This window comes from Gorilla gorilla, chromosome 10, assembly GCF_029281585.2.
Source record: "Gorilla gorilla gorilla isolate KB3781 chromosome 10, NHGRI_mGorGor1-v2.1_pri, whole genome shotgun sequence".
NCBI lineage: Eukaryota > Metazoa > Chordata > Mammalia > Primates > Hominidae > Gorilla > Gorilla gorilla.
The window spans coordinates 81513227-81540878 of NC_073234.2; the positions used below are offsets into that span (position 1 = coordinate 81513227).

The 27652-nt window shown below is 41.5% G+C and overlaps 2 protein-coding genes and 1 long non-coding RNA gene across 4 annotated transcripts in view; 1 reads left to right on the plus strand and 2 right to left on the minus strand.

Moving 5' to 3' along the window:
* IRAK3 (interleukin 1 receptor associated kinase 3) overlaps positions 1–17269 on the plus strand; it is a 115620-nt gene extending 98351 nt beyond the window's left edge. For both annotated transcript variants that reach the window (XM_055356996.2, XM_031001115.3), the window contains 4 exons: positions 13109–13307; positions 13574–13636; positions 13724–13888; positions 16321–17269. In XM_055356996.2, the coding sequence (XP_055212971.1) occupies positions 13109–13307; positions 13574–13636; positions 13724–13888; positions 16321–16797 (904 nt within the window). In that variant the 3' untranslated portion in view covers positions 16798–17269. The remainder of the gene's footprint in view (positions 1–13108; positions 13308–13573; positions 13637–13723; positions 13889–16320) is intronic.
* On the minus strand, positions 2429–3895 carry LOC109025072 (RNA-binding motif, single-stranded-interacting protein 1-like). Its single transcript, XM_055356998.2, has one exon. The coding sequence runs from the start codon at positions 3872–3874 to the stop codon at positions 2660–2662; it is 1215 nt and encodes a 404-aa protein (XP_055212973.2). The 5' UTR covers positions 3875–3895; the 3' UTR covers positions 2429–2659.
* On the minus strand, positions 5845–26172 carry LOC129525663 (uncharacterized). The gene is made up of 4 exons (XR_008670090.2): positions 26040–26172; positions 23627–23729; positions 21196–21272; positions 5845–6044 (listed from the first exon to the last, which is right to left on the minus strand). It is a non-coding gene; the product is annotated as an uncharacterized lncRNA (long non-coding RNA).
* Between the last annotated feature and the right edge of the window lie 1480 nt (positions 26173–27652).

Sequence of the window (27652 nt, forward strand, 5' to 3'; positions counted from 1 at the left end):
TCATCTTACTTCACAAATATTTATAGAACATCTGTTGTGTGCAGAGCATTGTGTTAGACCACAGTGGGAGAGACAGTGATCATAATAGTCTTGTCCTTGAAGGTTCAACCTGGTGATCAGAAAGATAACACAAACACAAAATGTGTAGTGCAATGGTAACTATGCCCACTGAGTGGTAGGTCTGAGAAGGCTTCCTCTCGTTAGAGAGTTCCAAGCCAAGTCTTGGAAAAAGTGGGTCATTGCAGTGGATTGGTTGAAAGAAGTGGAGAGAATATTCCTGGTGGAGGCAATAATTTGTTCAAAGGAACAGAGTAAAGAATTGCCACGTATATAGTAAAAGCAAGAGAAATCAGTTGGTTGGAAAAGAAAGGACAAGGTTGGAGAATAAGATAAGGTGAGACTAGAGAAGAATGAGGACTGTGGTGAGCAGGGGATGGAATGCAGCTTTGGATTCTGACTAGGCTGAGGAACTAGGTTTGACAAGCTGGGCTCTAGTGAAAGTCTGCAGCTTGTCTAGGATATAGGTGGAAACTGAAAGGTTCTAGAGTCTCTTAGGTGGTCTCACAACTTAAGAGGAGGCCAGTTCTTCCAGGTCACTATCCCAGGAACTTGTCTGGATGTGCAGAACTATAAAAATCATTTAAGCAACACTGCTAGACAGAATGCCCAACAGGTAACAAAGATACAGAGTACTCAGAGAGATCTGATCAGAAACAAGAATATTATGGAAGAGACAAGGCTTGAAATGCATCTAGCAATGTATTTTATATTTTACTTGGTGGTGGGGCTGCTGACAATTGTTGCCTTTCTGAGTGTTCCAAAGAGTTCAAGGACTTCAATGTAACCCATCCATAGAATGTGCCCACCCAGGCATGTGTCAGGGTATGGAGATCCATGGCTGTGGGCATTTGTTTGAGAACTGTGGTTTCACAAGGGCTCATCAATGTGTCCCTGCCTGTTCCAAAGCAAATCAGTCCCTTCCACAGCCATTGAACTTTTGGCCTTTCTGCTAAGCCTGCCAGCAAAGATGTTAATTAGTGCCAACTATAAAAGTAGACTTCCCCCTCGTGTTTGGTGATATGCACACCTGTTCTCTAGAAGCTGGAATGAAACTAACTCAGTTCATTTGGGCCACTGAACACCTGTCAGATGATAATGACAGTCAGTCCGCAGCAGCCTCGGCCAGATGTGATTGGCTGACCTAGATTACCCTCCTGAATCTCTTTTAAATGAATCCTCCACTGTGCTCTAAACCTAGGCCTCCCTGAGTGTTGGTCCCTCTGTGTGTAGCTCAGTGCTTTTTAGGACTGAGCTGTCCAAATCCCTGCCTCTTTTGCCTTTGTCATATTAATTTTCTAAATCTATGTAAGGGAAGATAGCTTCTAGGAGGGATGCAGTTTTATTGTATGGCTTTGATAATTGGCTGAGAAAAGGACATCTCAAAATCTGTGTTAAACAGTGGCCTTTTCCCTGAGTAATTCAGGGCTCTGTTTTTATTGGAGGAGTGAACAATGGAAGATGCTGTTACCTTTATTTTCTTTTCTGTATTTGGGCTTCAGAGTGATGAGTCACAAAAGACTTTATCCTAACCCTTTGATATTATTATTATTATTATTATTATTATTATTATTATTATTTTTAAAAAGCCAAAATCTCAGCAACTTTTATTGACTACCTTTTAAAAGCCCTATGCTGCTGTTTTACAAGGCATAATAGACCAGCTCATTTGGTCAAAGCATTCTACATCATTAGTTTGAACTAACTTTTACTGAAACAGCTACAGCATCAAAAGAGTTAAGGCAAATTGGAATTCATAGAAAAGGATAAGACACTTCACACTGCATTGAAAGAAAGACAGGCCGGGCGCGGTGGCTCACGCCTGTAATCCCAGCACTTTGGGAGGCCCAGGCGGGCGGATCACGAGGTCAGGATATCGAGACCATCCTGGCTAACACGGTGAAACCCCGTCTCTACAAAAAATACAAGAAATTAGCCGGGCATAGTGGCGGGCGCCTGTAGTCCCAGATACTTGGGAGGCTGAGGCAGGAGAATGGCGTGAACCCGGGAGGCGGAGCTTGCAGTGAGCCGAGATCGCACCACTGCACTCCAGCCTGGGCGACAGACCGAGACTCCGTCTCACTGACGGCAACACTGAATTACAGCAACACTCGCACTGCAAGCACAGAACACCATGGGTGAAGTCGGACTATTTAAACTTCAGAAAGCCCATTTCATACAGCTGGAAAAAAAAAAACCACAAATTAAACACAAAATGAACAAAACCACAAAAATCCGGTCATGCACTTGGATAAGTCTTCATGGTCTTTGTGCATACCCAGAAAATTGAAGTTTTCTTTTCTTTTTTCTTTTTCTTTTCTTTTTTTTTTTTTTTGCATCATAACATTTGATAAAAAATCTGTTTGTTTGTTTTACTAAAACCTGTTCGGGGGAACAGCTACTAGATGAATTTAAGGGTTTTATGCACCTTATAGAACTTATAGCAAAAATAGTTTTAGTTGATTTCATTATAAATAACGTTTTCAAGAACCTATGCAAAACTGTCAATAATTTCCTAAAGCACAATTGATCAGAAAAATCTATGATTGTTCAGCCTTCACACCCTTCTTCATGTAAGAACACCTTTTTGTACATCTCACAGTTACTTATTAAGTTGAAAGGTATATGGAGAATGGTCATTAGACGTCTCAACAGCCACCTGCTGTTGACCACTTGCCTCCTCAACAGGAACCGCTGTCGTCTGCATATGTTCAAACTGTGGCAAGTAGGCTCCTTGCATAGCTGACGTTGCAGGCATGTATGTTCCGGTGCTGCCTAGTGACAGATGACTCATCTGCTGGGCCAGAGGGCTGATCATTGATGCGGGCTGTAGTGACATGGTGTGCTCCATTGAGGGAGTTAACACGGCACCGGGGTGCTGTAGAATATATGGTTGAGGTTGCGTCCAAGAAGGACTTTGCACCTGGTAGGCAGATACAGGAGATGCAATATAGGGTGTAATAGAAGTTTGAGTGATCATTCGGTTTGTAGCAATACTGTACGGTGAAGGATAAAATCCGTTCTGTATAGCAGCTGTAGTTGGGTCGTAAGTAAGTGTCATTCCAGTAAGTCTCACCTCTCCTTCTCTATGCCATGGTCTTCCATTACGGATGTATTTGTTTGGGTTCTGTCTCTTTTTCTGTCCTCCATCAGCAAACTTACACAATAAAGGTTCTGTGGGGGCAGAAACTCCTGGTGGTGTCTTAATAAATTTTCCATTAAAATGACCAGTAACAGCTTCACATTTTTCTGTTGATTCCGTCCTAGCAAAGCCAACACCACGACTTGTACCACTGGCATCACGTAGTATCCTTGTAGAAATAACTTGTCCAAATGGTTTGAGCATATTTTCTAGTTCTTGCTTATCCATGGAGAGTGGCAAATTAGAAATGTAGAGGTTGGTAGGATCTTGTTCCTGTTGCTTTGCCATTTGAGCTTGAACCCCACTGGCCTTCAGGGCAGACACAGCTTTTTGAGCTGCTGCAGGGCTGTCAAAGTCGACAAAACCATAACCTTTGCATTTGTTCGTTGTCTTATCCAAAATTGCCTTTGTGGAGACTATTTTCCCATATGGTTGACAGAGCTTCACCAGGTCCTGGTCGGTGGTGTGGGGGGGCAGTCCTCGGATATAGAGGTTCGTTTTGCTGAGCTGATCCCATCCTGAGTTGCTGCTGCTGCTACTGTTGTTATTACTGCTGGTGGTGCTGGGACTGGGAGGGGCCATGGGGTGGGCTGGGACCAGAGGCTGCTGCTTGCGATAGGGCGTCGGGCAGTTGCTGCTGCCGCCGGGGTTGCCACTGCTGCTGGGGAATATCATCGCTGCGGGCGGCGGCGGCGGGCGCGGGCGCGGGGCAGCCTGGGCGAGGGGCAGCCTCGCCGCGAGGGGGAGGACGCAAGGAGGGGGCCGGCCGGGCCCGGGGCCGAGGCAGCTCTGGGAAATCCCTCTCGCCGCGTGGCGGCGGCCGGCGGGGGCTGCAGCTCCGCGCTGACTTCCCCTCCGCCCTCGACCTCCGCACTCGCCTAAAAGTGCGGCGCGGCGCGGCGCGGCGCGGCGCGGGGCGAGACTCGAGCAGCTCGGGCAGCCGCCGCTCTGCGTGCCATGGACGGGAGTTCGCGCGCGGAGCTGGCGGCGTCGCCGACTCTCCCGGCGGCAGCGGAGGAGCAGCGCCGCCGCGTCCTCCGATATTATTATGTTTTTAATAGTATGAAATAGCATGGAACAATGTATATAAAGTGAGATTAAGTGGAAAAGACCAAATTAAAGTAGCGTGTAGTATATAATTATAACTTTGTATAACTACAAATTCATGCATTAAAAAAATATTAAAAGTAAAACATACCAAAATATCAACAACGTTTTGTTTAGTTGGAGAACCTATAGCTTATTTTTCAATGGCTTATTTTTTTACTTCTTTATGTTCTTTAGATTGTATTTAAAGAAGTATGTTCTAGTCTAACAATAACATAAAGTTGATTAGACAAAAATAACTTGGCGTCAGACCTTACTGTCTCAAGCCAATTAATTGGAAAAAGTTCCAAAAGACAGTCTCAAGTTACTAAATGAAATCCTTATCAGTTCAATCATTCTCTGTAATTAATTTTATCAGTAAAGAAGCTTGATAATCTGTCATTTTTATGGTTTTAAAATAGTTTTTAAAATGAAAGTTGGAAAATCATTATTCAGCAGCCTGGTGCCCAAAGTGTGAATAACATCTTTTGTCTAAAGCAAAGTGAAATGGTGCTCATGTCTTCAGCAGGGAGGAGGGAGGATGAGGATGTGGATGTGGGAAGACCACCAGAAATCTGGGTTCAGGCCGGGTGAGGTGGCTCACACCTATAATCCCAGCACTTTGGGAGGCTGAGGTAGGCAGATCACTTGAGGTCAGGAGTTTGAGACCAGCCTGGCCAACATGCTGAAACCCCATCTCTACTAAAAATACCAAAAAAAAAAAAAAAAAAAAAATTAACCAGGCATAGTGGCATGTGCTTGTAGTCCCAGCTACTCTGGAGGCTGAGGCAGGAGAATTGCTTGAACCCAGGAGGTGGCAGTTGTAGTGAGCTAAAATTGCATCACTGCACTACAGTCTGGGTGACAGAGCAAGACTCCGTCTAAAAAAAAAAAAAGAAAAAGAAAAAGAAAAAGAAATCTGAGTTCAGACCCAGGTCTTGTTTCTCTTTCTGTGGCCAGAGAGTGGCCAAAAGTTTTCACACTTGTACATTCGGAGCCAACCAAGACAGTCTTAAGGTGACCTCTTGTTGCTGTCAAATTCTTTGACATTACACCTGCCTATTTTTGTACTGGGCTCTGTACTCACGAGTCTAGGACTGTTACAGGAGAACGTGACCCTGTATTCTCTTAAATCCTGGCCAAGCTTTACCCTGATCAGCTTCCAAATCAGAATGAGGTCAGATATGTTTAGGGAGGCGCCTCCAGCCGCCTGCCCACTCTGGAGCAGGTTTTAGTCAAAGTTCTGAAATGCCTGTTTTTCTGAAACACCCTCTCCCTAGTCTTTCATCTGTCCTTCCCCTTCTTTACCAGCCACCCTAGCGATCTCGTTGTTGTCCCTGTCTCTCATCACTGGTTGAGAGTGTGGCCTTTGGGGTCACATAGATCTCAGTACAAATCCCTACTCCTCTACTTTCTGGCACTGTGATCTTGGGCAAGTCGCTTAATCCCCTGAGGCTCAGTCTCTTACCTCATCTGGTACTGGGGTGACAGTGCTCCGCCTTCTCCCAGCATTGTGAGGAGGAAGTGAGGTGATAGACTGAAAGCACAACCCAGGCCTGGCAATGAACTGTAATTATCCCCCCACAATGTGAGAAGAGTGGTTCATCCAACCTGTACTTGAACCCTTGCTGTATGGTGGGCCCAGCATGTTGTGGGGGTCCAGCTCCATTTGGGTGCAGCTCTCATTATTCAGACTTCTTTTCTGTGGAGCTAAAATCCTGTGACTTGCCCATTTGCCGCTGGAATTATCTATATACAGCTAAAGAAAAAGGAGATAAAAGCTCATTTCATTTCTCTTTGAAATCAATAGTCTCTTAGTCTTTCATGAGTAGCTGAGTAAAAAGATGTTGTCTCAGTTAACTGTAGTAAATCAAAAGAGCACCAAACAGAAAAATAGTGGGGCTAGGTGTTAGTTCTGGCCCTGCTATTAAGAGGTTTTGCATGGAACAAGTCATGTCAACCCTGTGGGCCTCATTCACCTCCTCTGCAGGATTCTATAGCAGTGATGACAAGTCAGTGTTGTCTCATGTTCCATGTCTGATTGATTGATAATGATTTCCCACATGCAGGGTTGAAAGAGAATTTATGGTGGGTGCTTTCTGAACTAAATTTTTGATGTTTGCCAAGAATATGGGAGGATGTTTTGGGAGGATAAATGTTATGGCAACATTTAAGCCACATATTCACCATTCCTATACTGAGTAGTCTAGGGCTACCCTCAGTTTCAAATCCTCTCTACATAATTGATTATATCAACAAATATTTACTTAGTATCTTCTATAGACTCAACATTACGCTTAAGTAAACAACATCAGGTGGGCTCCCTGTGGGTGTCAAACAATGTCATTGGAGCTGTACAGTAGGAATTTTGGAGAAAGGAGGAGCACTGGAATTTGGAGCAGTCAAGTGAAAAGTTTATGAAGGAAGTGAATCTTATGGCTGCAGAGAGGACTCAGATAAAAATAAAGCAGGGGAGAGTATTTTCAAGATGAGGGGAACAGAACGGGGAGAGGCCAAGACAGCAGAAAGCATAGTTTGTCCTGACTGCATAGTAAGTACTAATACCTTAAGGGTAGCAGATAGACTGCAATCAGATGAGAGAGCTCAATGAGAGCCAGAGACTTTTCACCTGGCATCAACGCCTGCTGAATAACTTGTTAGCAATCCTCCCAGCAAGCCTGAGTTCAGGTATTATAGTTATTATCTCCATTTGATAGAGGAGAAAGCTGAGGCTTACAGAGATTAGTGACTGGCCTCTGTCTCATGGCTGTAGAAGGGAAAAGAGAGGTTGCATTCCATGTTTGTGTGAGTCCAATCATCATGCACTTTTTAAGGAATTAAAGGTCTGGGATTAATGGAAGCATGTTGGCGTCATCGGCAGAGACAGGGAAATTGGGAAGGAGAGGAAAGCATAATTAGTGTGCAGAAACTTGGAAGTGCTGACATTGGACTCCTGGCAGAAGCAACAGGCATTGAAGGGGAGATCGGGCCTGGAAAGTGGTGAGAGTAGATAGCTTTCTAAGGAAGAAGCTGTCAAAGACACAGCTCAGAAACACCCACAGGAGAAGCAATGCCCATGTTTACAAGGTGTTTTCAACAAGTCTGGGGGTTTATTTAGCTAAAAAATGTCTTAGTAATTTGAACTCTTCAAAGAGAATGTTATAAAAACAAAACCTGCTTCCAGGTGGTGGAATTTCAGAAGGAAAGGACTTAAAGAAAAGAATCTTGAAAAGTTGCAGCCTATATTCTTGGCCAAAGACCCTTACATTTTTATTGGAGAAACGAAGATGTTTTTGACTTACAGGATCACTTAAAAGCATCTGAAAGCAGTAAACTTCCTTGTTATTTCCCTCCTAGCCCTTAGTGAGCTTAATTGTTTTTACATTTATGAACTATTTTAAATGGAAATGCATTTTATCCTTAGCATTTTCCATCCCAGACATTTCATTCCTGCTAATGTTTCCAAAGCAAAGAGATAATCTTGGTGAACATTTCTAATGTTTCCTATAAAATCATGTTCTTTAATCAGTATTGCCATTTGTCTCCTGCCAAGTGAAACAGTCTTTCATACAAGGGAAATGGTCTAGGAAAGAAACAAAGAAAAAGCCATTTGCTTCAAAATGGACTTTTTTTTTTTTTTTTAATGGAAATTGATCAGAGATGTAAGGTCAGAGTGAGTGAGTGCATGGGTAATTTCCTTTCCGAAAGACTAGAAAAACTGAGTGGTTGGGAAGAGGGCATAGGGGGCCACAGATTGGCCCCTCCCTGCGACCAGGACACCCTTGCCTGAAGACCCAGGCTCCTCCTGCCTTTATCCCCAGACGGGAAGGTTGGAGCCGAGCTCGGTGTTTAACAGGCATGTCAAAGCCTACAGGGAATGCAAAGTCTCTTTCTTTCTTTGACTGATAAGATTCTTTACTCAGTCTCCTCCCTTTCCCTCTTAACCCCCTCAAAAAGCCTATTTTTATCTCTCAGAAAAATTTTAGATATATACAATTCTTTTTCCTCAGATTTTTCCTGTTTTCCCCCAGTGCCTCCCCTCTTCTAAAATATCCAAATTTGATTTTTTCTAAGGGATGCCAAAACAATTAAATATGACATAAATTAAAATTTCCCCTATTCTATTTGCCACCACTGTAATCCCCAACATTCATTTACTTACACACATAGATACATACACATATGCACGGTACATGTCAGTTTTTTTCTGTCTCTCCATTGTCTTAAAATGTCTGGAAAATACGTTTGCCCAGAACTTCTCTGGAACTATTTGAAACTCAGCCAATTTGTTGGCATTAACTAACTGAAGGGTCCTCAGATCTCCAGGGACATCCTACAACCCCCTGTATTTTTGTTCCTTGAGTTGGTGTCTTTGGACTTCTAGAGACATGCAACCAAGCCTTTTGGGATTTTAAGGTAAGGGACATAGGATGGACAATGGCCAGCCTATATCCTTTAAAGCATACTTTGAGCCCTCTGTGAGTGTTACTCCTTACGTTTTCTCATTTAATACTGGTAAGAACCCCGTGAAGTAAGCAGTATCAGATCTTTATACCAACAGGGAAACAGGCTTCGGGGGGTTGTGCTAGTTGTGGGTAGATTTGGAGTTTCACAATTAAAGGAGGAACACCCCTTACTGGGCCTTTGCACCGAGTGCCTAGACTCAGAAGGCACCAACAAGCAAAAACAAGCTTGAATACTGTGTCTCTCAGACCTGCCTAGGTTCAGCGGGGATGAAAGAGAAAGCTCCGCAGTCCCACAGGGGAATAAAGGGTTTCAGATTTGTAGCATTCCAGGCAGGATGCAGTGCACACTTAAGTTGGGGTGGGGTGCACAACTGTTTTAGTAGCCTGCAGGTTCTAGGAGAAACTGAGTCTTGCCTCATCTGGTCAGGGGAGGCAGGGCATCTAGTGAGGGGTGTCTCAGTGTTGCAACAGCCGTAATACAGACAGCACATGTGTGCTGTTGCCTCAGGCTGTCCCAGAGGGGCCGTTGGGTCCTCTTTATCTCTGGAGCCAATCTGTGGCTCCCTGTCCCCTCTTCCCTAGATCCTTCTGTGGAGTCCTGGCCTTTCCTGAGAGTTTCCAGGCACCCAGGCGCTGGACTGCTGGACCCATATATATACTATATATATATATACACACATATATATATAAAATATATTGGTATATATATTATACATATGTAGGTATATATATCTCTCTCTCTTTAAAAACCAATCATGCTCTTTCATGCCAAATATGGTATTTGCACTTGAATTCAAATCCTGCATTATAATCTAGGTGGAGCATCTTGTCTTATGTTTAAGGTTCAAGGGATTGAACTTAATTAGGAGATAAACTGGTGAGCAAAGAAAGCAATTCTCATTACAAAGTAGCATTTGTTTGGGGGATTCAGGTCCCCCCAAAAATTGTCCTAGAGACCCCTACTAATAGAGAGATTAAGTAACATCCTAGAGTCAGGTTACAAACTCATCATCTGTGTAGGATTCTCCATACTTCCTCAGTGTACAACCAATGATCATTCTGTTAAAGGAATTATCTGGAGAGGGGATGGCCTCTCTGTTAAGGTAAATAGCCTTGTGATAAAGAGTAGAAAAAATCGATTGTAGAAGCATGAAATTGAGGATATGAACCATGGATATGGGTCAAAGATGTCTTTTATCTATCTCTTTGGTGGCCACAGTTGCTTGCAGGCTGCCCTTTTGCATGATATTGCCATGACTGTAGTTGTTTTAGGTTCTTAATTTTGTTAGTTTATTTTCACCCCACAGGATTAACTTACTCAGCTGACCTGCATGGAAGCTGAAGACACTTTGTGTTTGAACATTCTATTTAAGGTTGAAGCAGGGGAAAAGAATTAAGGTAGAAATTGATCGTTGAAGGGCCTTTTGCAATTTCCGCTTTCCTAAAACAGAACATCCTTCTTCCTCAGCTACCGCTAACCTTTATTTAGAACAGAATAAATCACTGGACTCAAAATTTATGTTATACACTAAAGTCAGCTGAAAAACGACTTATCTTTTCACCGATTGTCATTATTCAAACTGTAAATTCAGTACCCTAGAATAATTTCACATCTTGTTGATGGCCTTTCACTGACCCAAAGTCCTCTCTGGGTTTTATGGTGTAAGCATTGTTTGTGGTTACTCAACTCCCTTCTGCCCAACTTTCACAGAAGCTGACTCACCATTTGCTGAAAGCATCCCACCAGCTTTGCTATGGGTCAAATAAATGAATTAGATTGAAGGTTTTGTTGTTATTACTGTTGCTTTTTTCTCCCTTTTTGTACTTAAAAAAGATTCAGGGATTTTTTTTTTTTTTTTTTTTTTTTTTTTTGGTGTTTCAAAAATTCAGCTTTTGCAGTCTCATGATTCTGGCATTGTCAAGTATAATTCAATGCCTTTTTTTAGAGCTGTGATAGAGGAAGATGTTTAGGTGTTTGACATTGAGTATCTGCCATTCAGAACATTCCCGCCCTCCCCCTGTGCTGAAATGAAATGGGGCATGCAGAAGTGACTCCAAAGTTGAAGGGCAGAAGGTGGGGTCCTGGCAATGAAGGTTGGAGAACCTTTTTTTCCCACCTCGCCTCCTGGCCCACCGGCAAACTCCTGCATTCAAATGCCCCCAGGACTCTGAAACCCTCAGGGCATCTCCAGGAGCCTCAGACTTGATCTGATCCATTGAAGAGTCAACCTAGGGAAGAAGTGATTATGAACTGACAGTCTCTTCTTATCTAGAGCTGGAGAGAAGTTGGATCTGACTCTAGTCTGTTCCTCATCTGAGGTATGTCAGGATAGTCAACAGTTCTCCAAGTGAGAAAGTAAGAGTGGGTGAGGAGTGACAGATGGGGGTGTGCGAGGCCCAGGCTGGCTTTAGCAGCTGCTGGGTTCTCCAGGGAGAAGGGAGAAGGCAAGGAGAGAAATGACAACTGTGCTCATTGATACGAGCCTTGGGAACCAGGCCTCTCTGACCTTCCTTCCATAAATGCTAAGAGCACACAGCTCATAAGAGGCCCTAGAGCTCAGAAGGTGGGCTTTTTGGATTTTACAATTCCCTTGCCACCCTTAGCGGAAGGGGGAGTGAAATAAAGTTTAAAATGTGTCTTTATCCTTAAAAGACCGCAGGGTCTGGGCGCGGTAGCTCATGCCTGTAATCCCAGCACTTCGGGAGGCCGAGGCAGGTGGATCACCTGAAGTCAGAAGTTCAAGACCAGCCTGGTCAACATGGTGAAACCCCATCTCTACTAAAAATTAGCCGAGTGTAGTGGCAGGCGCCTGTAATCCCAGCTACTCAGGAGGCTGAGGCAGGAGACTCACTTGAACCCGAGAGGCAGAGGTTGCAGTGAGCTGAGATCGTGCCAATGCGCTCCAGCCTGGGGGACAAGAACGAAACTTTGTCTCGAAAAAAAAAAAAAAGACCACCGGAAGTGCCTTTGTTTTTTCTGTTGTCAACTCAGCCCTAGACAAAGTCTGGACTAGAATCTTTAAGGCCTTAGCTTCATACATTGAACTGTTTCCCCCAAACTCTCTAAATAGAAGTTGGACTCTTAGTCCTCTGAACAGTAAGAACACTTGCAGTTCAGACCTATGGAACTGGGGCCTGCCCGTTAACCTACCTGTATAGGGATAGCAAAGACTTCTGGAGCTTTTGTAAGATCCAAAGTTTGTTCAGAATTAAGAACTTCTTGATATCCCGTGGCTGTTGCTGTAGCACTTTTAGTAACAGCATGTCGTACTACAAATATGCCTCTTGGCATTTTGGATGGGCAGGTGTACTATTAGATGCTTTGGTTTCAGGAAATAAAGAGTAAGCTCTGAAGAGCCCTAATCAAAGCTGGGAATTGCATGACTTTCTGTTGGCTGCCCCACCTCCTTCTCAATATCCATCTGTTCTCTTAGAATTGATTACTAATCTTCCTCCTAGCTGCCATTTTTTTGAGCATTACCAAGTGCTGGGGAGGACACTATGCACTTCGTTTTCCCCCTGCCAGAGTTCTGTTCTCCTCATTTCACATGAGAGGAGAGAGGGCACTGAGGCTTACATGGCGAAGGAAACTGTGGGTGGTCATGGAGCCAGGGAAAGGCAGAGCTCCTGGCTGTATGCAGTGGGAAATGGATCTCTCTCTTGGCTTATCCTTTCCCATTCCTGCTTTGACAGCCCTTTGAAGGTAAAAGTAAGCCAATGCCTACCCTCAGCCAAAATGTCAGATGATTCTTAAGGTTTTTAATGTGACAACTGCTTATATTGACTATAAGCACTTTGCCTTTGTCTCTGCAAACATTTGTATTTTAAATAAGACTCAAAGACCAAAAAACAGAGATGAAACCATGGGATAGGGCTGCCATGAGGGCAGGGACTACCAAAGAGTCCTCAAATCATTCCAAGTTAGTGGCTCTGTGCTCATAAGCCAAGCATTTCACAGCACAGCTCTTGCACATAACAGACACATAATCAGCTGATTGAAACTCAGTTCATGTTCTCCGTAAGTGTAAGAAAAGCACAAGGAAAGCTGTTTTGGTTAACTTCAGTTTCTCTTAGTGAGAAAGCATCAGCTTTACCCAGCAACTTCACATATGTATCTTTAAGTTTGAAATGCCCACTGTTCCTAGGTCAGGTTTTTATTCTAGGTTGCAGATAACACTTGGATTTGTACATTAAGAAAAATGAAAGAATGTTCTCTAGTTCATGGAAATTTGTTTGGCTTTATTTTGACAGTGTTTTGAATTAACCAGATATGAAGAAGGTGAGTTTATAGTATGTTTGTTTACACTGAAGTGCCTTTATGATATTTTGTCTTGTTTGTCCCTGATCACAATTTTAGTGCAAACATCCTTTTGGATGATCAGTTTCAACCCAAACTAACTGATTTTGCCATGGCACACTTCCGGTCCCACCTAGAACATCAGAGTTGTACCATAAATATGACCAGCAGCAGCAGTAAACATCTGTGGTACATGCCAGAAGAGTACATCAGACAGGGGAAACTTTCCATTAAAACAGACGTCTACAGCTTTGGAATTGTGAGTACCAACTGCCAGTTAACAAAGGAGGAGAGTTTATTGCCAAGAATGTTCTAGATTCTAAGAATTTTTTAAAGAGTTTTAACTTTTGACTCATTGATTTCCTGTTAGCCCATCTTATATATTAATTTTGTGTAATCAAGCAATTAATAAAATATAAAGTCGTTAATCAGAATGAACTATATTCATAGTCATGGTTAATAGTTGCAAAAAATTGTGTGTATATTTTTAAGATATATAGCTGACTTTCTATATATTCCTTGTAGGTAATAATGGAAGTTCTAACAGGATGTAGAGTAGTGTTAGATGATCCAAAACATATCCAGCTGGTAAGAATTGTTTTCATCCTGGCACCTATCTCTTGGTCATTTTTTGATCAAGTTCTCTGTGATAAAATTGTCTCCCTCTCTCCCAAGCGGGATCTCCTTAGAGAATTGATGGAGAAGAGAGGCCTGGATTCATGTCTCTCATTTCTAGATAAGAAAGTGCCTCCCTGCCCTCGGAATTTCTCTGCCAAGCTCTTCTGTTTGGCAGGCCGGTGTGCTGCAACGCGGGCAAAGTTAAGACCATCAATGGATGAAGTGAGTATATACATGGTTTTATTCAAAACTGAGCCCACAGAACCATGGAAAATCTAAACTAGATAAATTGTGTATCTAAGTGAATTATTTGTTAATGAGACAAATCCAGCCTCCAACAGAGAATTCCAATATAATAGTGTTTCCAGGTCAAAAAGCCACATCATTTGGTACTCTGTTAGAGGTCATTTCTAGGTGGAACCAAGACTCCACAAAAAATTTAATGTAAAGACATAAATGAGCAGTTTGCAGGGAATATTTTATTCAATCTTTTTTTTTTTTGGAGACAGAGTCTCACTCTGTTGCCCAGGCTGGAGTGCAGTGGCACTATCTCGGCCCACTGCAACCTCCACCTCCCCAGTTCAAGTGATTCTACTGCCTCAGCCTCCCAAGTAGCTGGGATTATAGGCACGAGCCACCACGCCTGGCTAATTTTTGTATTTTTAGTAGAGGCGGGGTTTCACATGTTGGCCAGGCTGGTCTCGAACTCCTGACCTCAAGTGATCCACTGGCCTCGGCCTCCCAAAGTGTTCAGTCTTCATTAAGAGATCTGGCTCATTATAAATGCAGCATATATTTTCCTTATCCGTTTTTTTTTAATTTATTAATCTATCCATAGACTTAATCACCCATTCATTTATTTGTTTATTTGCACAAATAAACAAATACTTAATTAATGCCTACTCTGTGTGTGCCAGACTTTGTACTGGGTGCTGGGAATACATCAGTGATCAAGATGCAATGACTACCCTCAAGCTCACTGTTAAGAGGAGTCAGATCAGTAAACATAGAATGTTGGTCCAGCAAGAGAAACATAATGATAGACAGAAGGCCAGGTTGCCGTGGAGCATGGATTCAGAATACACACCAGCCCATGGAAGTTAAGGAAGCTTTTTGATAGATATGACGGTTTAGCTAAGATCTGAAAAACAGGTTGGATTTAGGCAGCAGTAAGGATGGAAAGACATCCCAAGCAGAGAGAATGAATACCTGCAAAGGCTCCAAGGTGATGGAGCCCATGGTGCTAAGACCACAGATAATTCAGCATCATGGAGGGGGAGCAGTGAGGGAAAGCCTGGAGTGGTTAAAATAATAGAAGCTTCCATGACAGAGGGACATGAATTCCATTCTAGGAGTTTGGATTTTATCCTGAGTCTATCATAGAGCCATGCAAGGGTTTTAAACAAGGAGTTGACATAATCAGAATATAAACAGCACTGGCCTTCGAGGCAGGAGAGCTGTATTCCAGGCCTGACACCACCCGTGAGAGTTGTGTGGAGCCAAGGGCTCAGGAAGGAGCTATGACATGTATCGTGCAGGGACAGAGAATTGGAAGCCCGGAGATCTGGTGTCAAACAGCAGGTCTGTACCTTACTGACTAATGATACTGCTTCCCTTTTCTGAGCCTCAGGCTTTATCATCTATAAAATGAGAATGATTAATGTTGTTTGTACAGGTTAAATGAGATAATATATGTGAAAGCACTTTGTAAACTGTAAAGCTCTCTATATGTATTTTTTTAATTACGTGTGTGTGTATATGAAGGTATGTTGTATGGTGTATTAATTACATCAAGGGTTCTCACATCTAGCTGTACATCCAAATCATCCGAAGCTTCTAACATACAGATTCCTGGACCTTCAACACCTTATTTTTTGAATGACAATCTCTATGTTGGGACCAAGGAATATGCACTTTAAAAGAGCTCCCTAAAACTTCTGGCATTTAGTCAGGCACCCTGGCTCACGACTGTAATCCCAGCACTTTGGGAGTCTGAGGTGGGTGGATCAGCTGAGGTCAGGAGTTTGAAACCAGCCTGGCCAACATGGTGAAACCCCATCTCTACTAAAAATACAAAAATTAGCCGGGCATGGTGGCACGTGGCTGTAATACCAGCTACTTCGGAGGCTAAGGCAGGAGGATTGCCTGAACCTGGGAGGCGTAGGTTGCAGTGAGCCGAGATTATACCACTGCGCCACAGGCCTGGGCAACAGAGTGAGACTCCATCTCAAAACAAAACAAAACAAACAAACAAACAAAACAAGAACAACAACAAAAAACTGGCATTTAAGAATTACAGGTTGGGCCCACCATTTCCTTATTCCCTTCCAATCTTCCACATATTATGGTTGAAGTAAGAAATGTAGAGACTTGCCCAAGTTCACAAAGCTAGTTGGTGGCAAATCTGAGGCTTAAGTCAGGTCTCTTGGTATTTACTTCAGTGTAGTTTCTTTTATACCTGGTTTTAAGTCACTTAATTTACTCCTCAAAATAAAGGGGGTTAGCTAATCTTTAAGATCCCTTCTAATTCAAAATTCTATAGCTGAACTAATTTCATGAAAATGAAAGAATATTCTTTATAGGTAGAGTGATAAAAGGTAAAAGGAAAGATTATTCAAACTTAATTTAATGTCTGTTTGCTTCTTTGTTATTAGGTTTTAAATACTCTTGAAAGTACTCAAGCCAGCTTGTATTTTGCTGAAGATCCTCCCACATCACTAAAGTCCTTCAGGTGTCCTTCTCCTCTATTCCTGGAGAATGTACCAAGTATTCCAGTGGAAGATGATGAAAGCCAGAATAACAATTTACTACCTTCTGATGAAGGCCTGAGGATAGACAGAATGACTCAGAAAACTCCTTTTGAATGCAGCCAGTCTGAGGTTATGTTTCTGAGCTTGGACAAAAAGCCAGAGAGCAAGAGAAATGAGGAAGCTTGCAACATGCCCAGTTCTTCTTGTGAAGAAAGTTGGTTCCCAAAGTATATAGTTCCATCCCAGGACTTAAGGCCCTATGAGGTAAATATGGATCCTTCTTCAGAAGCTCCAGGCCATTCTTGCAGGAGCAGGCCAGTGGAGAGCAGCTGTTCCTCCAAATTTTCCTGGGATGAATATGAACAATACAAAAAAGAATAAATTCCACCAGAAGATAAAGAAAAAAGCAAGTATTGCATAGGCACCTGAGCATAGGTATGACCTTGGGAAGACATTGGCTCCATAAGCAATGCCAAGAGAATGATCACTAGTGAGTTTGGGTGATGCAGATAAACAATCTGGATAATTCCATTCCTTTTTTCCCAAACCCTCAAACAGAGTGCCTTAAAAAATTGTTTTATCAGGATAATTGTCTCATGACCAAATCCACGCTCAATTAGAGCCATTCAGAATTCCTTAAGATCGTGGGTTCTGACTTCAGCCAAACAAAACAATCAAAACCTACCAAAAAGGGACTGGATTGTAATGTCCTCTCCATCATCCTCGGTGTGAGTCCTCAGAGCCTCCATCTGCCAAGAACATTCAGTTGGATTCCATCGTTTGGTTTAGCTTGCTTGCAAGGGTTGTAGGAAATGTCTAATTTGTAAATGTTAATAGATACCTTTGGAAAGAATCACCTTGTTATTCTGATTGACCCCTCTTGTTTTTTGGTTAATCCCTGACTAGCCTGCTTGTCTGAAAATGAGCCAGGTTCACCCTTAGCTACGGCATGCTCTGTGTTGAAAGGGGATTTCTTCCCAAGATCTATCCTAAACTCTTAGGACAGTTTATCCTGTATTGACTATTATTACAGCTTTTTAAAAACAGACTTAGTGACCTATTATATCTTAAGGAGACTATGTGAAATGTCCATCAAGTAATTTTTATTCCTGAGAAAATGGCTGGTTAAGGGCCTAGGTCAGCTTTTTGTTTAATCTACACCTTTCAACTCTGGGCCTTCATTCCTGCTGTTTCTTGGATCTCTCTCTTTTGAAATCCTACCAATCATCAGAGCTCTACAAAACAGCCACTTCCTGGAAGCTTCCCTAATCTCTACAACCAGAAGTACTCCCTTTATCAGTATTTCCACAGCAATTTCTTTATATTTCTATTTTATATTTATCACTTTCTGAATTATATCAAAGCTGCTTGTCTTATCTCTCTTTTTTTTTTTTTTTTTTTTTTGAGATGGAGTCTCGCTCTGTCGTCCGGGCTGGAGTGCAGTGGCACAATCTCGGCTCACCGCAAGCTCTGCCTCCCGGGTTCACGCCATTCTCCCGCCTCAGCCTCCCGAGTAGCTGGGACTACAGGCGCCCGCCACTACGCCCGGCTAATTTTTTGTATTTTTAGTAGAGACGGGGTTTCACCATGTTAGGCAGGATGGTCTCGATCTCCTGACCTCGTGATCCGCCTGCCTGGCCTCCCAAAGTGCTGGGATTACAGGCATGAGCCACCGCACCTGGCCTTCATCTCTTTTACTAGGTTGTAAACTCCCTATATTAGTGTTCTACTGTTTTTGTAACACATTATCACAAATTTAGTGACTTAAAGTAACATAAATTAATTATTTTGCAGTTCTGGAGGTCAGAATTCCTTAGCATTCTTTCTGGAGGCTGTTGGGGAGAACTCACTGACTTGCCTTTTCCAGCTTCTAGAGGCCACCTGCCTTCTTTGGCTCATGGCCTCTTCCTCCGTCTTCAAAGCCAGCAACGTGACATTTCAGATCTCCCTCTCTCTCTCTGTCTCACCACATCTTCACTACCCTCTTCGTCTCATTCTGGCCCTTCTGCATGTCTTTTATAAAGACCTTTGTGATTTCACTGGGCCCACTCAGATAAGCCAGGAAAATCTCTGTGTCTCAGATCCTTAATTTAATTACACCTGCAAAGTCCGTTTTCTCGTGTAAAGTAACATATTCACAGGTTTCTGGAATTGGGACGTGGACATCTTTGGGGGGCCATTACTCTGTCTGTCATACTCCCTGAGTGTGTAAGGGCCATCTCTTCAGAGCCTAATGTGTCATCCTACACAGAGCAGGTGTTTCCTTATAAATTAAGTTGAATTAAATTACCCCTATGAAGCCACATAATCAATAATTCAGCTATAATAAACATTGCCGAGTAAATTAACAAAGGGAGGATAATGACTCCTTATGATGATGGATAGAAACACTGAAGAAAACCATTTTCAGAGGATTTACTGAATCTTCCTCTCCAAGGAGCTTGTAATAGAAGGGTAAACCTCTAGTTTCTTGTCCAGCAGAGGAATAGGCTCATGTCTTTTGTTTTATTTTATTTTTTTGGTGAGTCAGTATGGTTGGGTTAATCATATTCAGATTAGATTCCATGTTGAAGAACAACTAATCAAAGAAGAAAATCATCAGGAATCAGGGTGAGATTAACAGATCAAGGTCAGAAACATGGAGTTACAATTTTCCAAAAAAGCACGAAGTGAGATTAAAACCACAGTAAGTCTTAGTCTGATTGACAGGCTTTATACAGGCCCTCAGTAAGCAGTTGGGAGAACCCATGCCCACCACTGCTCTCTACGGTATCTGGCTGCTCAGAGCTCTCTGCCCCATCTGATCACCACACATATGAAAGGGTTGGACTAAACTTCATATAACTTTTATTCCTGTGACCTGTGCTAGACTGGCAACTCTTGATTACACGTGTTAATGAAAGGAAGCAGCAAAAGTCTTTGACATTTGGTTTACATATTGCAAACCATTCTGAGCCCGATTTAGCTTATTTTAGAGATGTAATCTGAGATTATATTGGCTGAATTGGGAAATTTAGCCTGGAATCATGTGAAGTTGCCACTAATAATTCACAAAAGAGATCATCAAGAATTGACTCTGCATTAAACTGTTTTTCACTTAGAATATGGACCCCCACCAATACATTCAATGAAGGGTCATTAAGGAAGCTCTGATTAACATCAGGCCCATGCAGTTACTCAGCACATATAATCTGTTGGTATTATGTTGATTTGAACTTGCTTAGCTGACTTAAAGCAGGGTTTCTCAAACTGTAGTATGCATCAGAATGACTTGGAAAGCTGGTTAAAAACGCAGATTGCTGGGTCCACCCAGCTTCTGATGCAGTAGGTCTGGGGTTAGAAATTTTGCTTTCTAATGAGTTCCCAGGTGATGCTGATGCCAGTGATGTGAAGCCCGCTCTTCACATCAGTGAAAATCGCTGCCTTAAGGTGCTCTTAAATTGTTATAGATTGGTAGATCCTACCTTTCCATCACTGGTATGGTTTTTGAGAAAAGGATCCTTTCTTTTCATTCTATTATATTCATCCTATTACATAGGATGTTGGTTAGCACAGAGTGGGAGCTCTAGAAAGATTGTTGACCAATCATCTTATTGACTAGATCATCTTTCTAGAGTATAACTATTTTGGACACCTCAAAGATGAAGTCAGATAAGCTGGCAGTGACCTGATTAACGTTGTGGTAAGCAGATGCCACTGTGGCTGGGAAGTACCAAATCTTCTGTTGAGTGATTCAGTCTTCCTGACTAGATTTGCCTTCTAGTGGGTGTATTAATAAGCGTTAGTTGATACGAATTAAATGTTGCAACTTTCTATGGGTAATAAGAGGATACCTTTATAGTTTCATGATGTGGAGACCAAGATACATAAGAAAGCAAGAATGAGTCTCCGGGTGTTCCCTCTGATCAGCAAACATGAATTCATAATTTCATTTACTCTCATTTTTGTAATGCACTCTGAGCAATCCTCCAGGCAGATCCTATTTACTAAGCTTCAGGCTTTTGTCCCATTTTATAATGCCCAAACACATGGAGAAAACATTTTGTTGTTTTTGAAAACAGGTATGGGATTTCTGACATAATCAATTTTATTGACTTCTTGGGAGTTGTAATGATCTGTGACTCACTGCATAATATTGTAGTTTTATAGGGTGGCACATCACCCTGTGTAAAACAACTTGAATGACCTGAGGACTGATGAGTACAGGAAGTGAGGTTTATCATGAGTAGCATTTATTAAGCACCTGCTAGAATCAGAGCACTGCATTAGCTACTAAGGTACAAAGTAAGACACAGTTTAGTAAGGAAGACAGGGCATCTACCCAAGTCAACAGTTCAGTGACATCTGTTATTTGAACCACACACCAATGCAACTGAAGTAAATGCTGAAAGGGGAAGAAGAAGGAATAGATTACTATGCATTTTTGAGAGGATGAAGAAGGCTTCTTGGAGAAGGTTTCTGAAAAGAGATACGGAATTAAGAGAAATAGAAAAGAGCACTGACGAAGCACTCAGGATGGCTATTCAAGGAATTGGGGATCCACAGCAGCTGTGCACAACCATCCCTAATGCCAGAAAAATGGGGTAAGGGTGAAGGGAACTGGGTCTAGAGCTTTGCATGTTTTTTTCTGGTTAACCCTCAGAGTCACCCTGAAGGTGTGGATCCCATCTTATAATAAGGTGAGGACACTGAGTCAGGAAACTAAACTGCTAAAATCAAGTCCTCCCAGTCCTCCCATCAGGTCCTTCCAGATCTGGAGGAGCCAGGATTTGAACTCACATTTGTCTAACTTCAAAATCCGTGCTTTCTCTTGTGTTCCAAATTGCACAATGGAGTCACTGCCAGTTCAAGCTCCTCTGAAAAGGGATGGATGTGAAAAGTCATTTGTTGATTCCACAGATTTTTAGTAGGTACCATGCCTCCTGCCTTTTTCACTATCCTACTCCTCTGCTACAACTTCTCTGCTACAGGCACCCACTGCAGTTACTTGATATGAGTTAAATGAATCCATCCATCCAAACTTCCATTCATTGAATAAATACTTAGCAATGGCTTCCTTTGTATCAGGCACTATTCTAGGAGCTGGGGCTACAGTGCAGATGGAAACCAGCAAAGCTCACTGCCCTCATGGAGCTTATATGTGAGTGAATAAATCTCAGGGGGGTTCTCCTGTCATAGGTCCTGGCTCCTCTGCCAGCTCTTCCAGATGGGTTCAGAGAGGTTTTCTCCTTGTCCTGTTGTGTAACTGATAATCCCATGGTGGCCCTCACTTTGCTGTTCGTATGCACTAAGTAGTTTATGGTGTGCTTTGTGGCTGGCAATTGTGACAGATTCTATTCTTCTATTGGTATGTGGTTTCTTTGGGGCATTTGTTTGGATACTGATGGCATCTTCCGGGGGTCTGAGGCACCTACACAAACCTCAGGTCACTATCACGTGATACTGGAGTTACCTGTTAAATTATATTTCTTCTTCCACAAAACTGCAGGTTCCCTGAGGGAAAGGTCTATGTCCTGCTCATTTTTGGATCCCTAATGGCTGGCACAGTACCTGGTGCATAATATGGTTCAACAAATATTTGTAAAATGAATGAATCAAATAGTCCTTCAAAGCATCTTCGGAATCAAGATTGTCATCTAGATTGCACCCGAAGTTTATCTTTCTAGTATTCAGAATATAATCAATCATTGCTTAAATTATTCCATTTCATCATTCTTGAATAAAAGCTACTAATTTTAAATACTAATATCTGAGATATCTTTGAAAAGAAGATTAATCGTATGTGTTGCTTATAAATTTTCTCTATGGTGGAAAATATTCCCAAACCATGCCTAAGCAATGAAAAACCAGTGTTCTGGCAGGAAATAAACTGATGTTTGTTGTGTTTTGTATCTGTCTTCCCATCCCAAATCATTTATATATACTTGATGGTCTGTGGGCTTGACTTGCAAGTATTTTCCTGGGAGACATTTTTATTCAAAAGACCTGTATTGCCTGCCAAACCTTCATTTAAGAGACTCATTATGGATGTCATCTGCATCATTGCAAACTTTTCTGGTCATCTCTATAAATAGCAAGATAATATTTACAGAGTTTTACACTGGCTCTTGAATTTTAAAATATTCTCATAGACAAACATTAATTGGAATGGGGGGTAAGGAGGTAGGAATGGCTTACTTGCAGAAATGCAGGCTCATTGTTGTGTCTAGTAGGTGCTAGGTGCATTCACACATCTCTTAAGCTTTAAACAACCTATTGAGCCGGTTTCCATTTCCTTGCTCTATTAGATTGAAAAAAATGAAGCTTAAAGGAGTTGGCTCTTGCCCTAAGTCATACTACTGATGGAATGAGAATACAAACCAAAAACACTTTATTCAAGTCCAGGAAATATCTGCCTTGAAAAAGAATAACTTAAAAATTAAAAGTATCCTCTATTTGAACATGGAAACAGCTAATAAAGTTGTGTTATTTTATTTTATTATTATTAATTTTGTCCTCCCATATTGGCAAAGATAAAGCAATTGACAAAAATGAAATTCTTGTTCACTATTGGCAGGAGTGAAAATTGGTAGAACCTTTCTAGAAGGCAATTTGGCAACATGTATGAAAACCTAAATGTTGATACACCTTTACCCAGCAGTTTGTTTAGGAATTTATCCTAATGAATAAAAGTTGTCCAAGTCTTCAAACATGAGCCCAAAGGTATATTTCATGATGTTTATGATATTAAAACATTGGAAACAACTGAAACATCCTTCAGTAAAAGATGGATTAAATAAATTCCATGCAGTTGTCATTTAAAAATATTTAGATATATGTTTATTGCTATGGATATATGTTCCCAAAATATTATTGAATCAAAAAGCAGACTACAGAATATATGTTGAATATGAGCTCATTTATAACATTAAATATTTTAAGATAATGTATGTTTCATAGAGAGATCTTCACCAAATATTAAGGATGTTTTTTTTCTGGGCTGTGGTATTTGGGTGATCTTTACATTCTTCAGACTCTTGTGTATTTGAAACTTTTTATAATGAACATATATCATTTTTATTAGAAAAGAATAAAGTTTTTGAAAAAAAAACAGTCATTTTCTACATTTCTGCATTTACTTGGCTCTTTGCTTGGTTGTGCCCTTGGTGGCAACTGGCAACTAGTAATAATGCTTCTATTCCACTGCTGTTTATTATTTTTATCTTCCTACCTTAGTAATTGAAGCTACGAAATGGATTTGTCTGGTAACCCTTGAGTAACAAGTCTTGAGAAGGCATGTGACAAAGCAATGCAAGAGGCAAAAACCAGATAAGCTGAAATACAAAAAAGCATATACGGATCACAGTATACAACTGAGAGTGTTTTGTAATTAAATATTAGTTGATTTTGCTAAAATCTTTTTTAAATTACCCGTAAGATTTATACTTACAAATCCCTACTTCAAGGAGTTATCTGCAGTTAAATGAGAAGATCTTTGCGGAGATAAATTTTCCACCACAAAGTAGTCATTCTCCAGACTTGTACCCCACTATCCATTTTTAGTTTACATAAAATTTTTACCCTGCTGTAGTTTTAGTTGAAAATAAAACTTGCAACAGTGCAGAGGAAATGTGACTGAATACAGTGTTTTTCTACAGCAGATAGAGATGAACCTGTGTAACGATGCTAATGGGATTCACAATGCATTAATTTTAAAGGGAAATAGCAAAGTATACTCCAAGGTAAAATAGCAACTCTGAGTTCTAGCTGGGGGGACTGTTTTGTGCACATAACTAAGTTACGAAAGTGTGTAAATATGATTTTAAAACATACTTCCTAGGCAGATCCAGCTGAAAGATAAATGAGTGCTGGTTTTTAAGAGCATAAAAGAGCCACAATTTTTTTTATGATACCAAATTAATATTTTGATGCTACTTTGTGTTTTCTGGAAGGAAAATGCCGACTGATACAACTGTACCCTCATTGCAAAGAGTTCAGCAAAAGAGAATTTAGGAAATCTAATACATATAGTGTAAAATGGGATCATTTCTAAACAGCACATTAGAGTGAGGTTACTCTAGTAATCTTCTTAATGTTCTTAATGCCATTATTCACTAATTATAATTTCATGTCATTCTAAATGTGTATAGGCTAATTATAGTGCCGTTGCTGGACCGTTAAATACTGGGTCTTATGATATTTCTTTTTCTTATGATTATAATCCAGGATTTTAAAAAATAGCCACAATGACTTCAGCCAAGGGTAAATATGAATCTATGACCTTTTATTGTTTTAATTTTGTATGTCCTAGAGGAAAATTTAATATTCTAGCATGCTTACAAAGCCAAATATGCATGTTTATATTAACTCACTGCTGACAGCTCTAAGGCTATTACTTGAGACAGCAGGCAGAGCAATCTCTGACATTTTCATTATGCATTTGTCTAGCAGCTTGAAGAGGGGAAATAATTCATGTGATTATGAATAGCCTATCTTGGTCATTAAAATGTATTTCCCTAATAGAAAAATGATCACTGTATTTTTAGAAGACATATTCTGACATGTCCCCATCTTTCTTTCTGTCTCATATCCCAGCATTATCATTCCTAATTTCAAAAGCAGTTGAATGAACCAAGTAGCATCACTGCCTTCTGTTTAAAAGGTCTCATCAATTACAGTGAAACTACAACTTCATTTCACTTTAGCCTCTATTTCCAAGGCCACACTCTAGACCCTATCATCACCTGCAACTGCTACATATCAGAAATCATAATATTTTTCCGTAAACAAAAATAGTATGTTTTATGACCTCATAAAGATCCTATTATCTGATCCATCAGTGTTCTCCAAAGAAACAGTCAATAGCATATATATAGATGGGTAAGAGGAGACTTACTATGGGAAGGGGGTATTGGGGCACTGGTTTCAGAGTCCAGAGGCCTGAGATCAAGAGCTCTGATGTCCAAGGGCAGGAGAAGATGGATGTTCCAGCTCAAGGAGAGAAAGTGAATTCTCCCTTCCTCTGCCTTTTTGTTCTATCTGGGCCCTCAAGAGCTGGGTTGATGGCCACCTGCATGACGAGGGCTTCTTTACTCAGTGCACCAATTCAAATGCTAATCTCTTCCAGGGGCGCCCTCATGGAAACACCCAGAAATGATGGTTTACCTACTACCCAAGTCAAGTTGACATATAAAATTAACCATCACAGTTGTTTAGGCTTCCTTCCCTGATGGCAGGCACCACACCTCCATTCCTGAAGGGTCTAAGTCCTTAGTGATCCTGCCTTTTTTGGAGTGTTATGATTTTACATCAACATTCACTCCTGGTTGCGGAACCATTAGCACCCAGAAGTCCCTGGATTCCAGACTTAAGCCTCCCTGCTCTCATTGTGTTCATAAATCTGATTTCCTCTTGATAACTGCAATCAATACCCAGAGCCATAGAACGACTTCTTTCTGTCTTCTTGGTTCAGTGGCATGAAGAACCCAAAATGACAGTGTCTCAACTCCCTGGTGCATAAACCCTATTGTGTCCACATGGAATCATTTCTCACTTGAGATCCAAGACCTTTCAATTAGCAGAACTGAGAGTTGAAGAGATAGAAAGTCAAAAACAGAAAACAAAAACAAAACATGACTGGGTACCTAGAAGTAAAAGTGAGAAGAGCCATTTCGACTTCACCGTTTGGTTGCCAGACCTCTGTATTCTGGCTGTGAAAAGAAGAGCACCATGGATCAGTCTTTGGTTTAAAGTCTGTGGTCATCAAGCCTCACAGAGTTGTCCCCCAGGTAACAGCATAGCTGAGCTCTTAGCAGGCCATTTCAAAGTTCCATAAAGCCAACTGCTTTATGAAGTATGCAGTAAGACCAGCAGAATTCTACGGGTGCAAGCCTCATTGCCTTATTATTTTACTCTATATTTTACTGTTTTATTTTTTATTTTTTTCTGAGACAGGGTCTCAGTCTGTCACCCAGGCTAGAGTGCAGTGATGTGATCTCAGCTCACTGCAACCTCTGCCTCCTTGGTTCAAGTGATCCTACCACCTTAGCCTCCTGAGTAGCTCGGACTACAGGCGCATTCCACCATACCCAGCTAATTTTTAATTTTTAAATTTTTTACTTTTTTGCAGAGACAGGAGTCTCACTCTGTTGCTCAGGCTAGTCTCAAACTCCTGGGCTCAAGCAATCCACCTGCTTCGGCCTCTCAAAATGCTGGGATTACAGGGGTGAGCAACCAAGCCCAGCTGCCTCACTTATTTTACTATAAAATGAGTTCTGCATCAGAACTGTGTTTAAAGAGATACTATAAACCTACCAACCAAGGTCCTGACAGAGGCACTGTGGGCAGGAAAGGCAAATCCATATCCAGACTAAGCATCAAAGCTGGTGAGGACAAATCACTGCTCCCTCCATGCTAGAAGGGCCCACTGCAGTCAACCTGTCACCAAATAACTAGTAGGCCAGTTCCCCTGAGGAATGATGCCAAGTTAAAGGCTCAACATTGACTTCTGCTGTTGGCAGCTCAGGCACTTGGCCACAGTGATAACCACATCAGACTTCGATGCAGAAAAGCCCACACATAACTTTCATCCCTGTTGCTATGGCCACCTAATACCCCCTACACCAGACTTAATGCTTCTGGCACTGAATCTGGAACCCAGTTGTTTTGAAAAGTATTGTCTTGTACGCTTTCGTATTTCTTACTGCTCTTGGGAGGAGTCTATGAACACAAAGCATTCAATAGGTATTATGTTGCTGGCATAAAGATGGAAAGAAAGGCAAGGGAAATTCCAAGTAGGCTTTGGCAGAATGGAACAGCATAGAAACCACAGACGAGCATGTAAATGAGCCTGAACTGACGGAGGGCAGTTAGAAAATAGTAGAGAATAATTTGGAGAAGTAAGATCTGGTATTTCACAGAGCCCTTTGAATAACAGGTTGAATAATTTACACTTTATCTGAGAGGAAGGCCTTAAGCATTTTAATCAATTAAATAAAATATTAGGAATTGATAGGCACGTAAAAGTAACCTTGTACACCTTTTGATGAAAGCAGATATCCTCTCTAGAAGGCCTTTTCATGAATTCTCGTCCAGGATGTGCTGGAAAAAGTCCCAGGGAGAGCATTATTTTGAGAAGAGAGGAAGAAATCATTTTGCCGCTTTCCTGCAGTTTCTTTCCTACTTTTGTGAGGAGGGGTGGCATGTCCTCATGGTGAGAAGGTGAAGGCCTGCCATTTCAGGGGCTGGGTTAGTACCA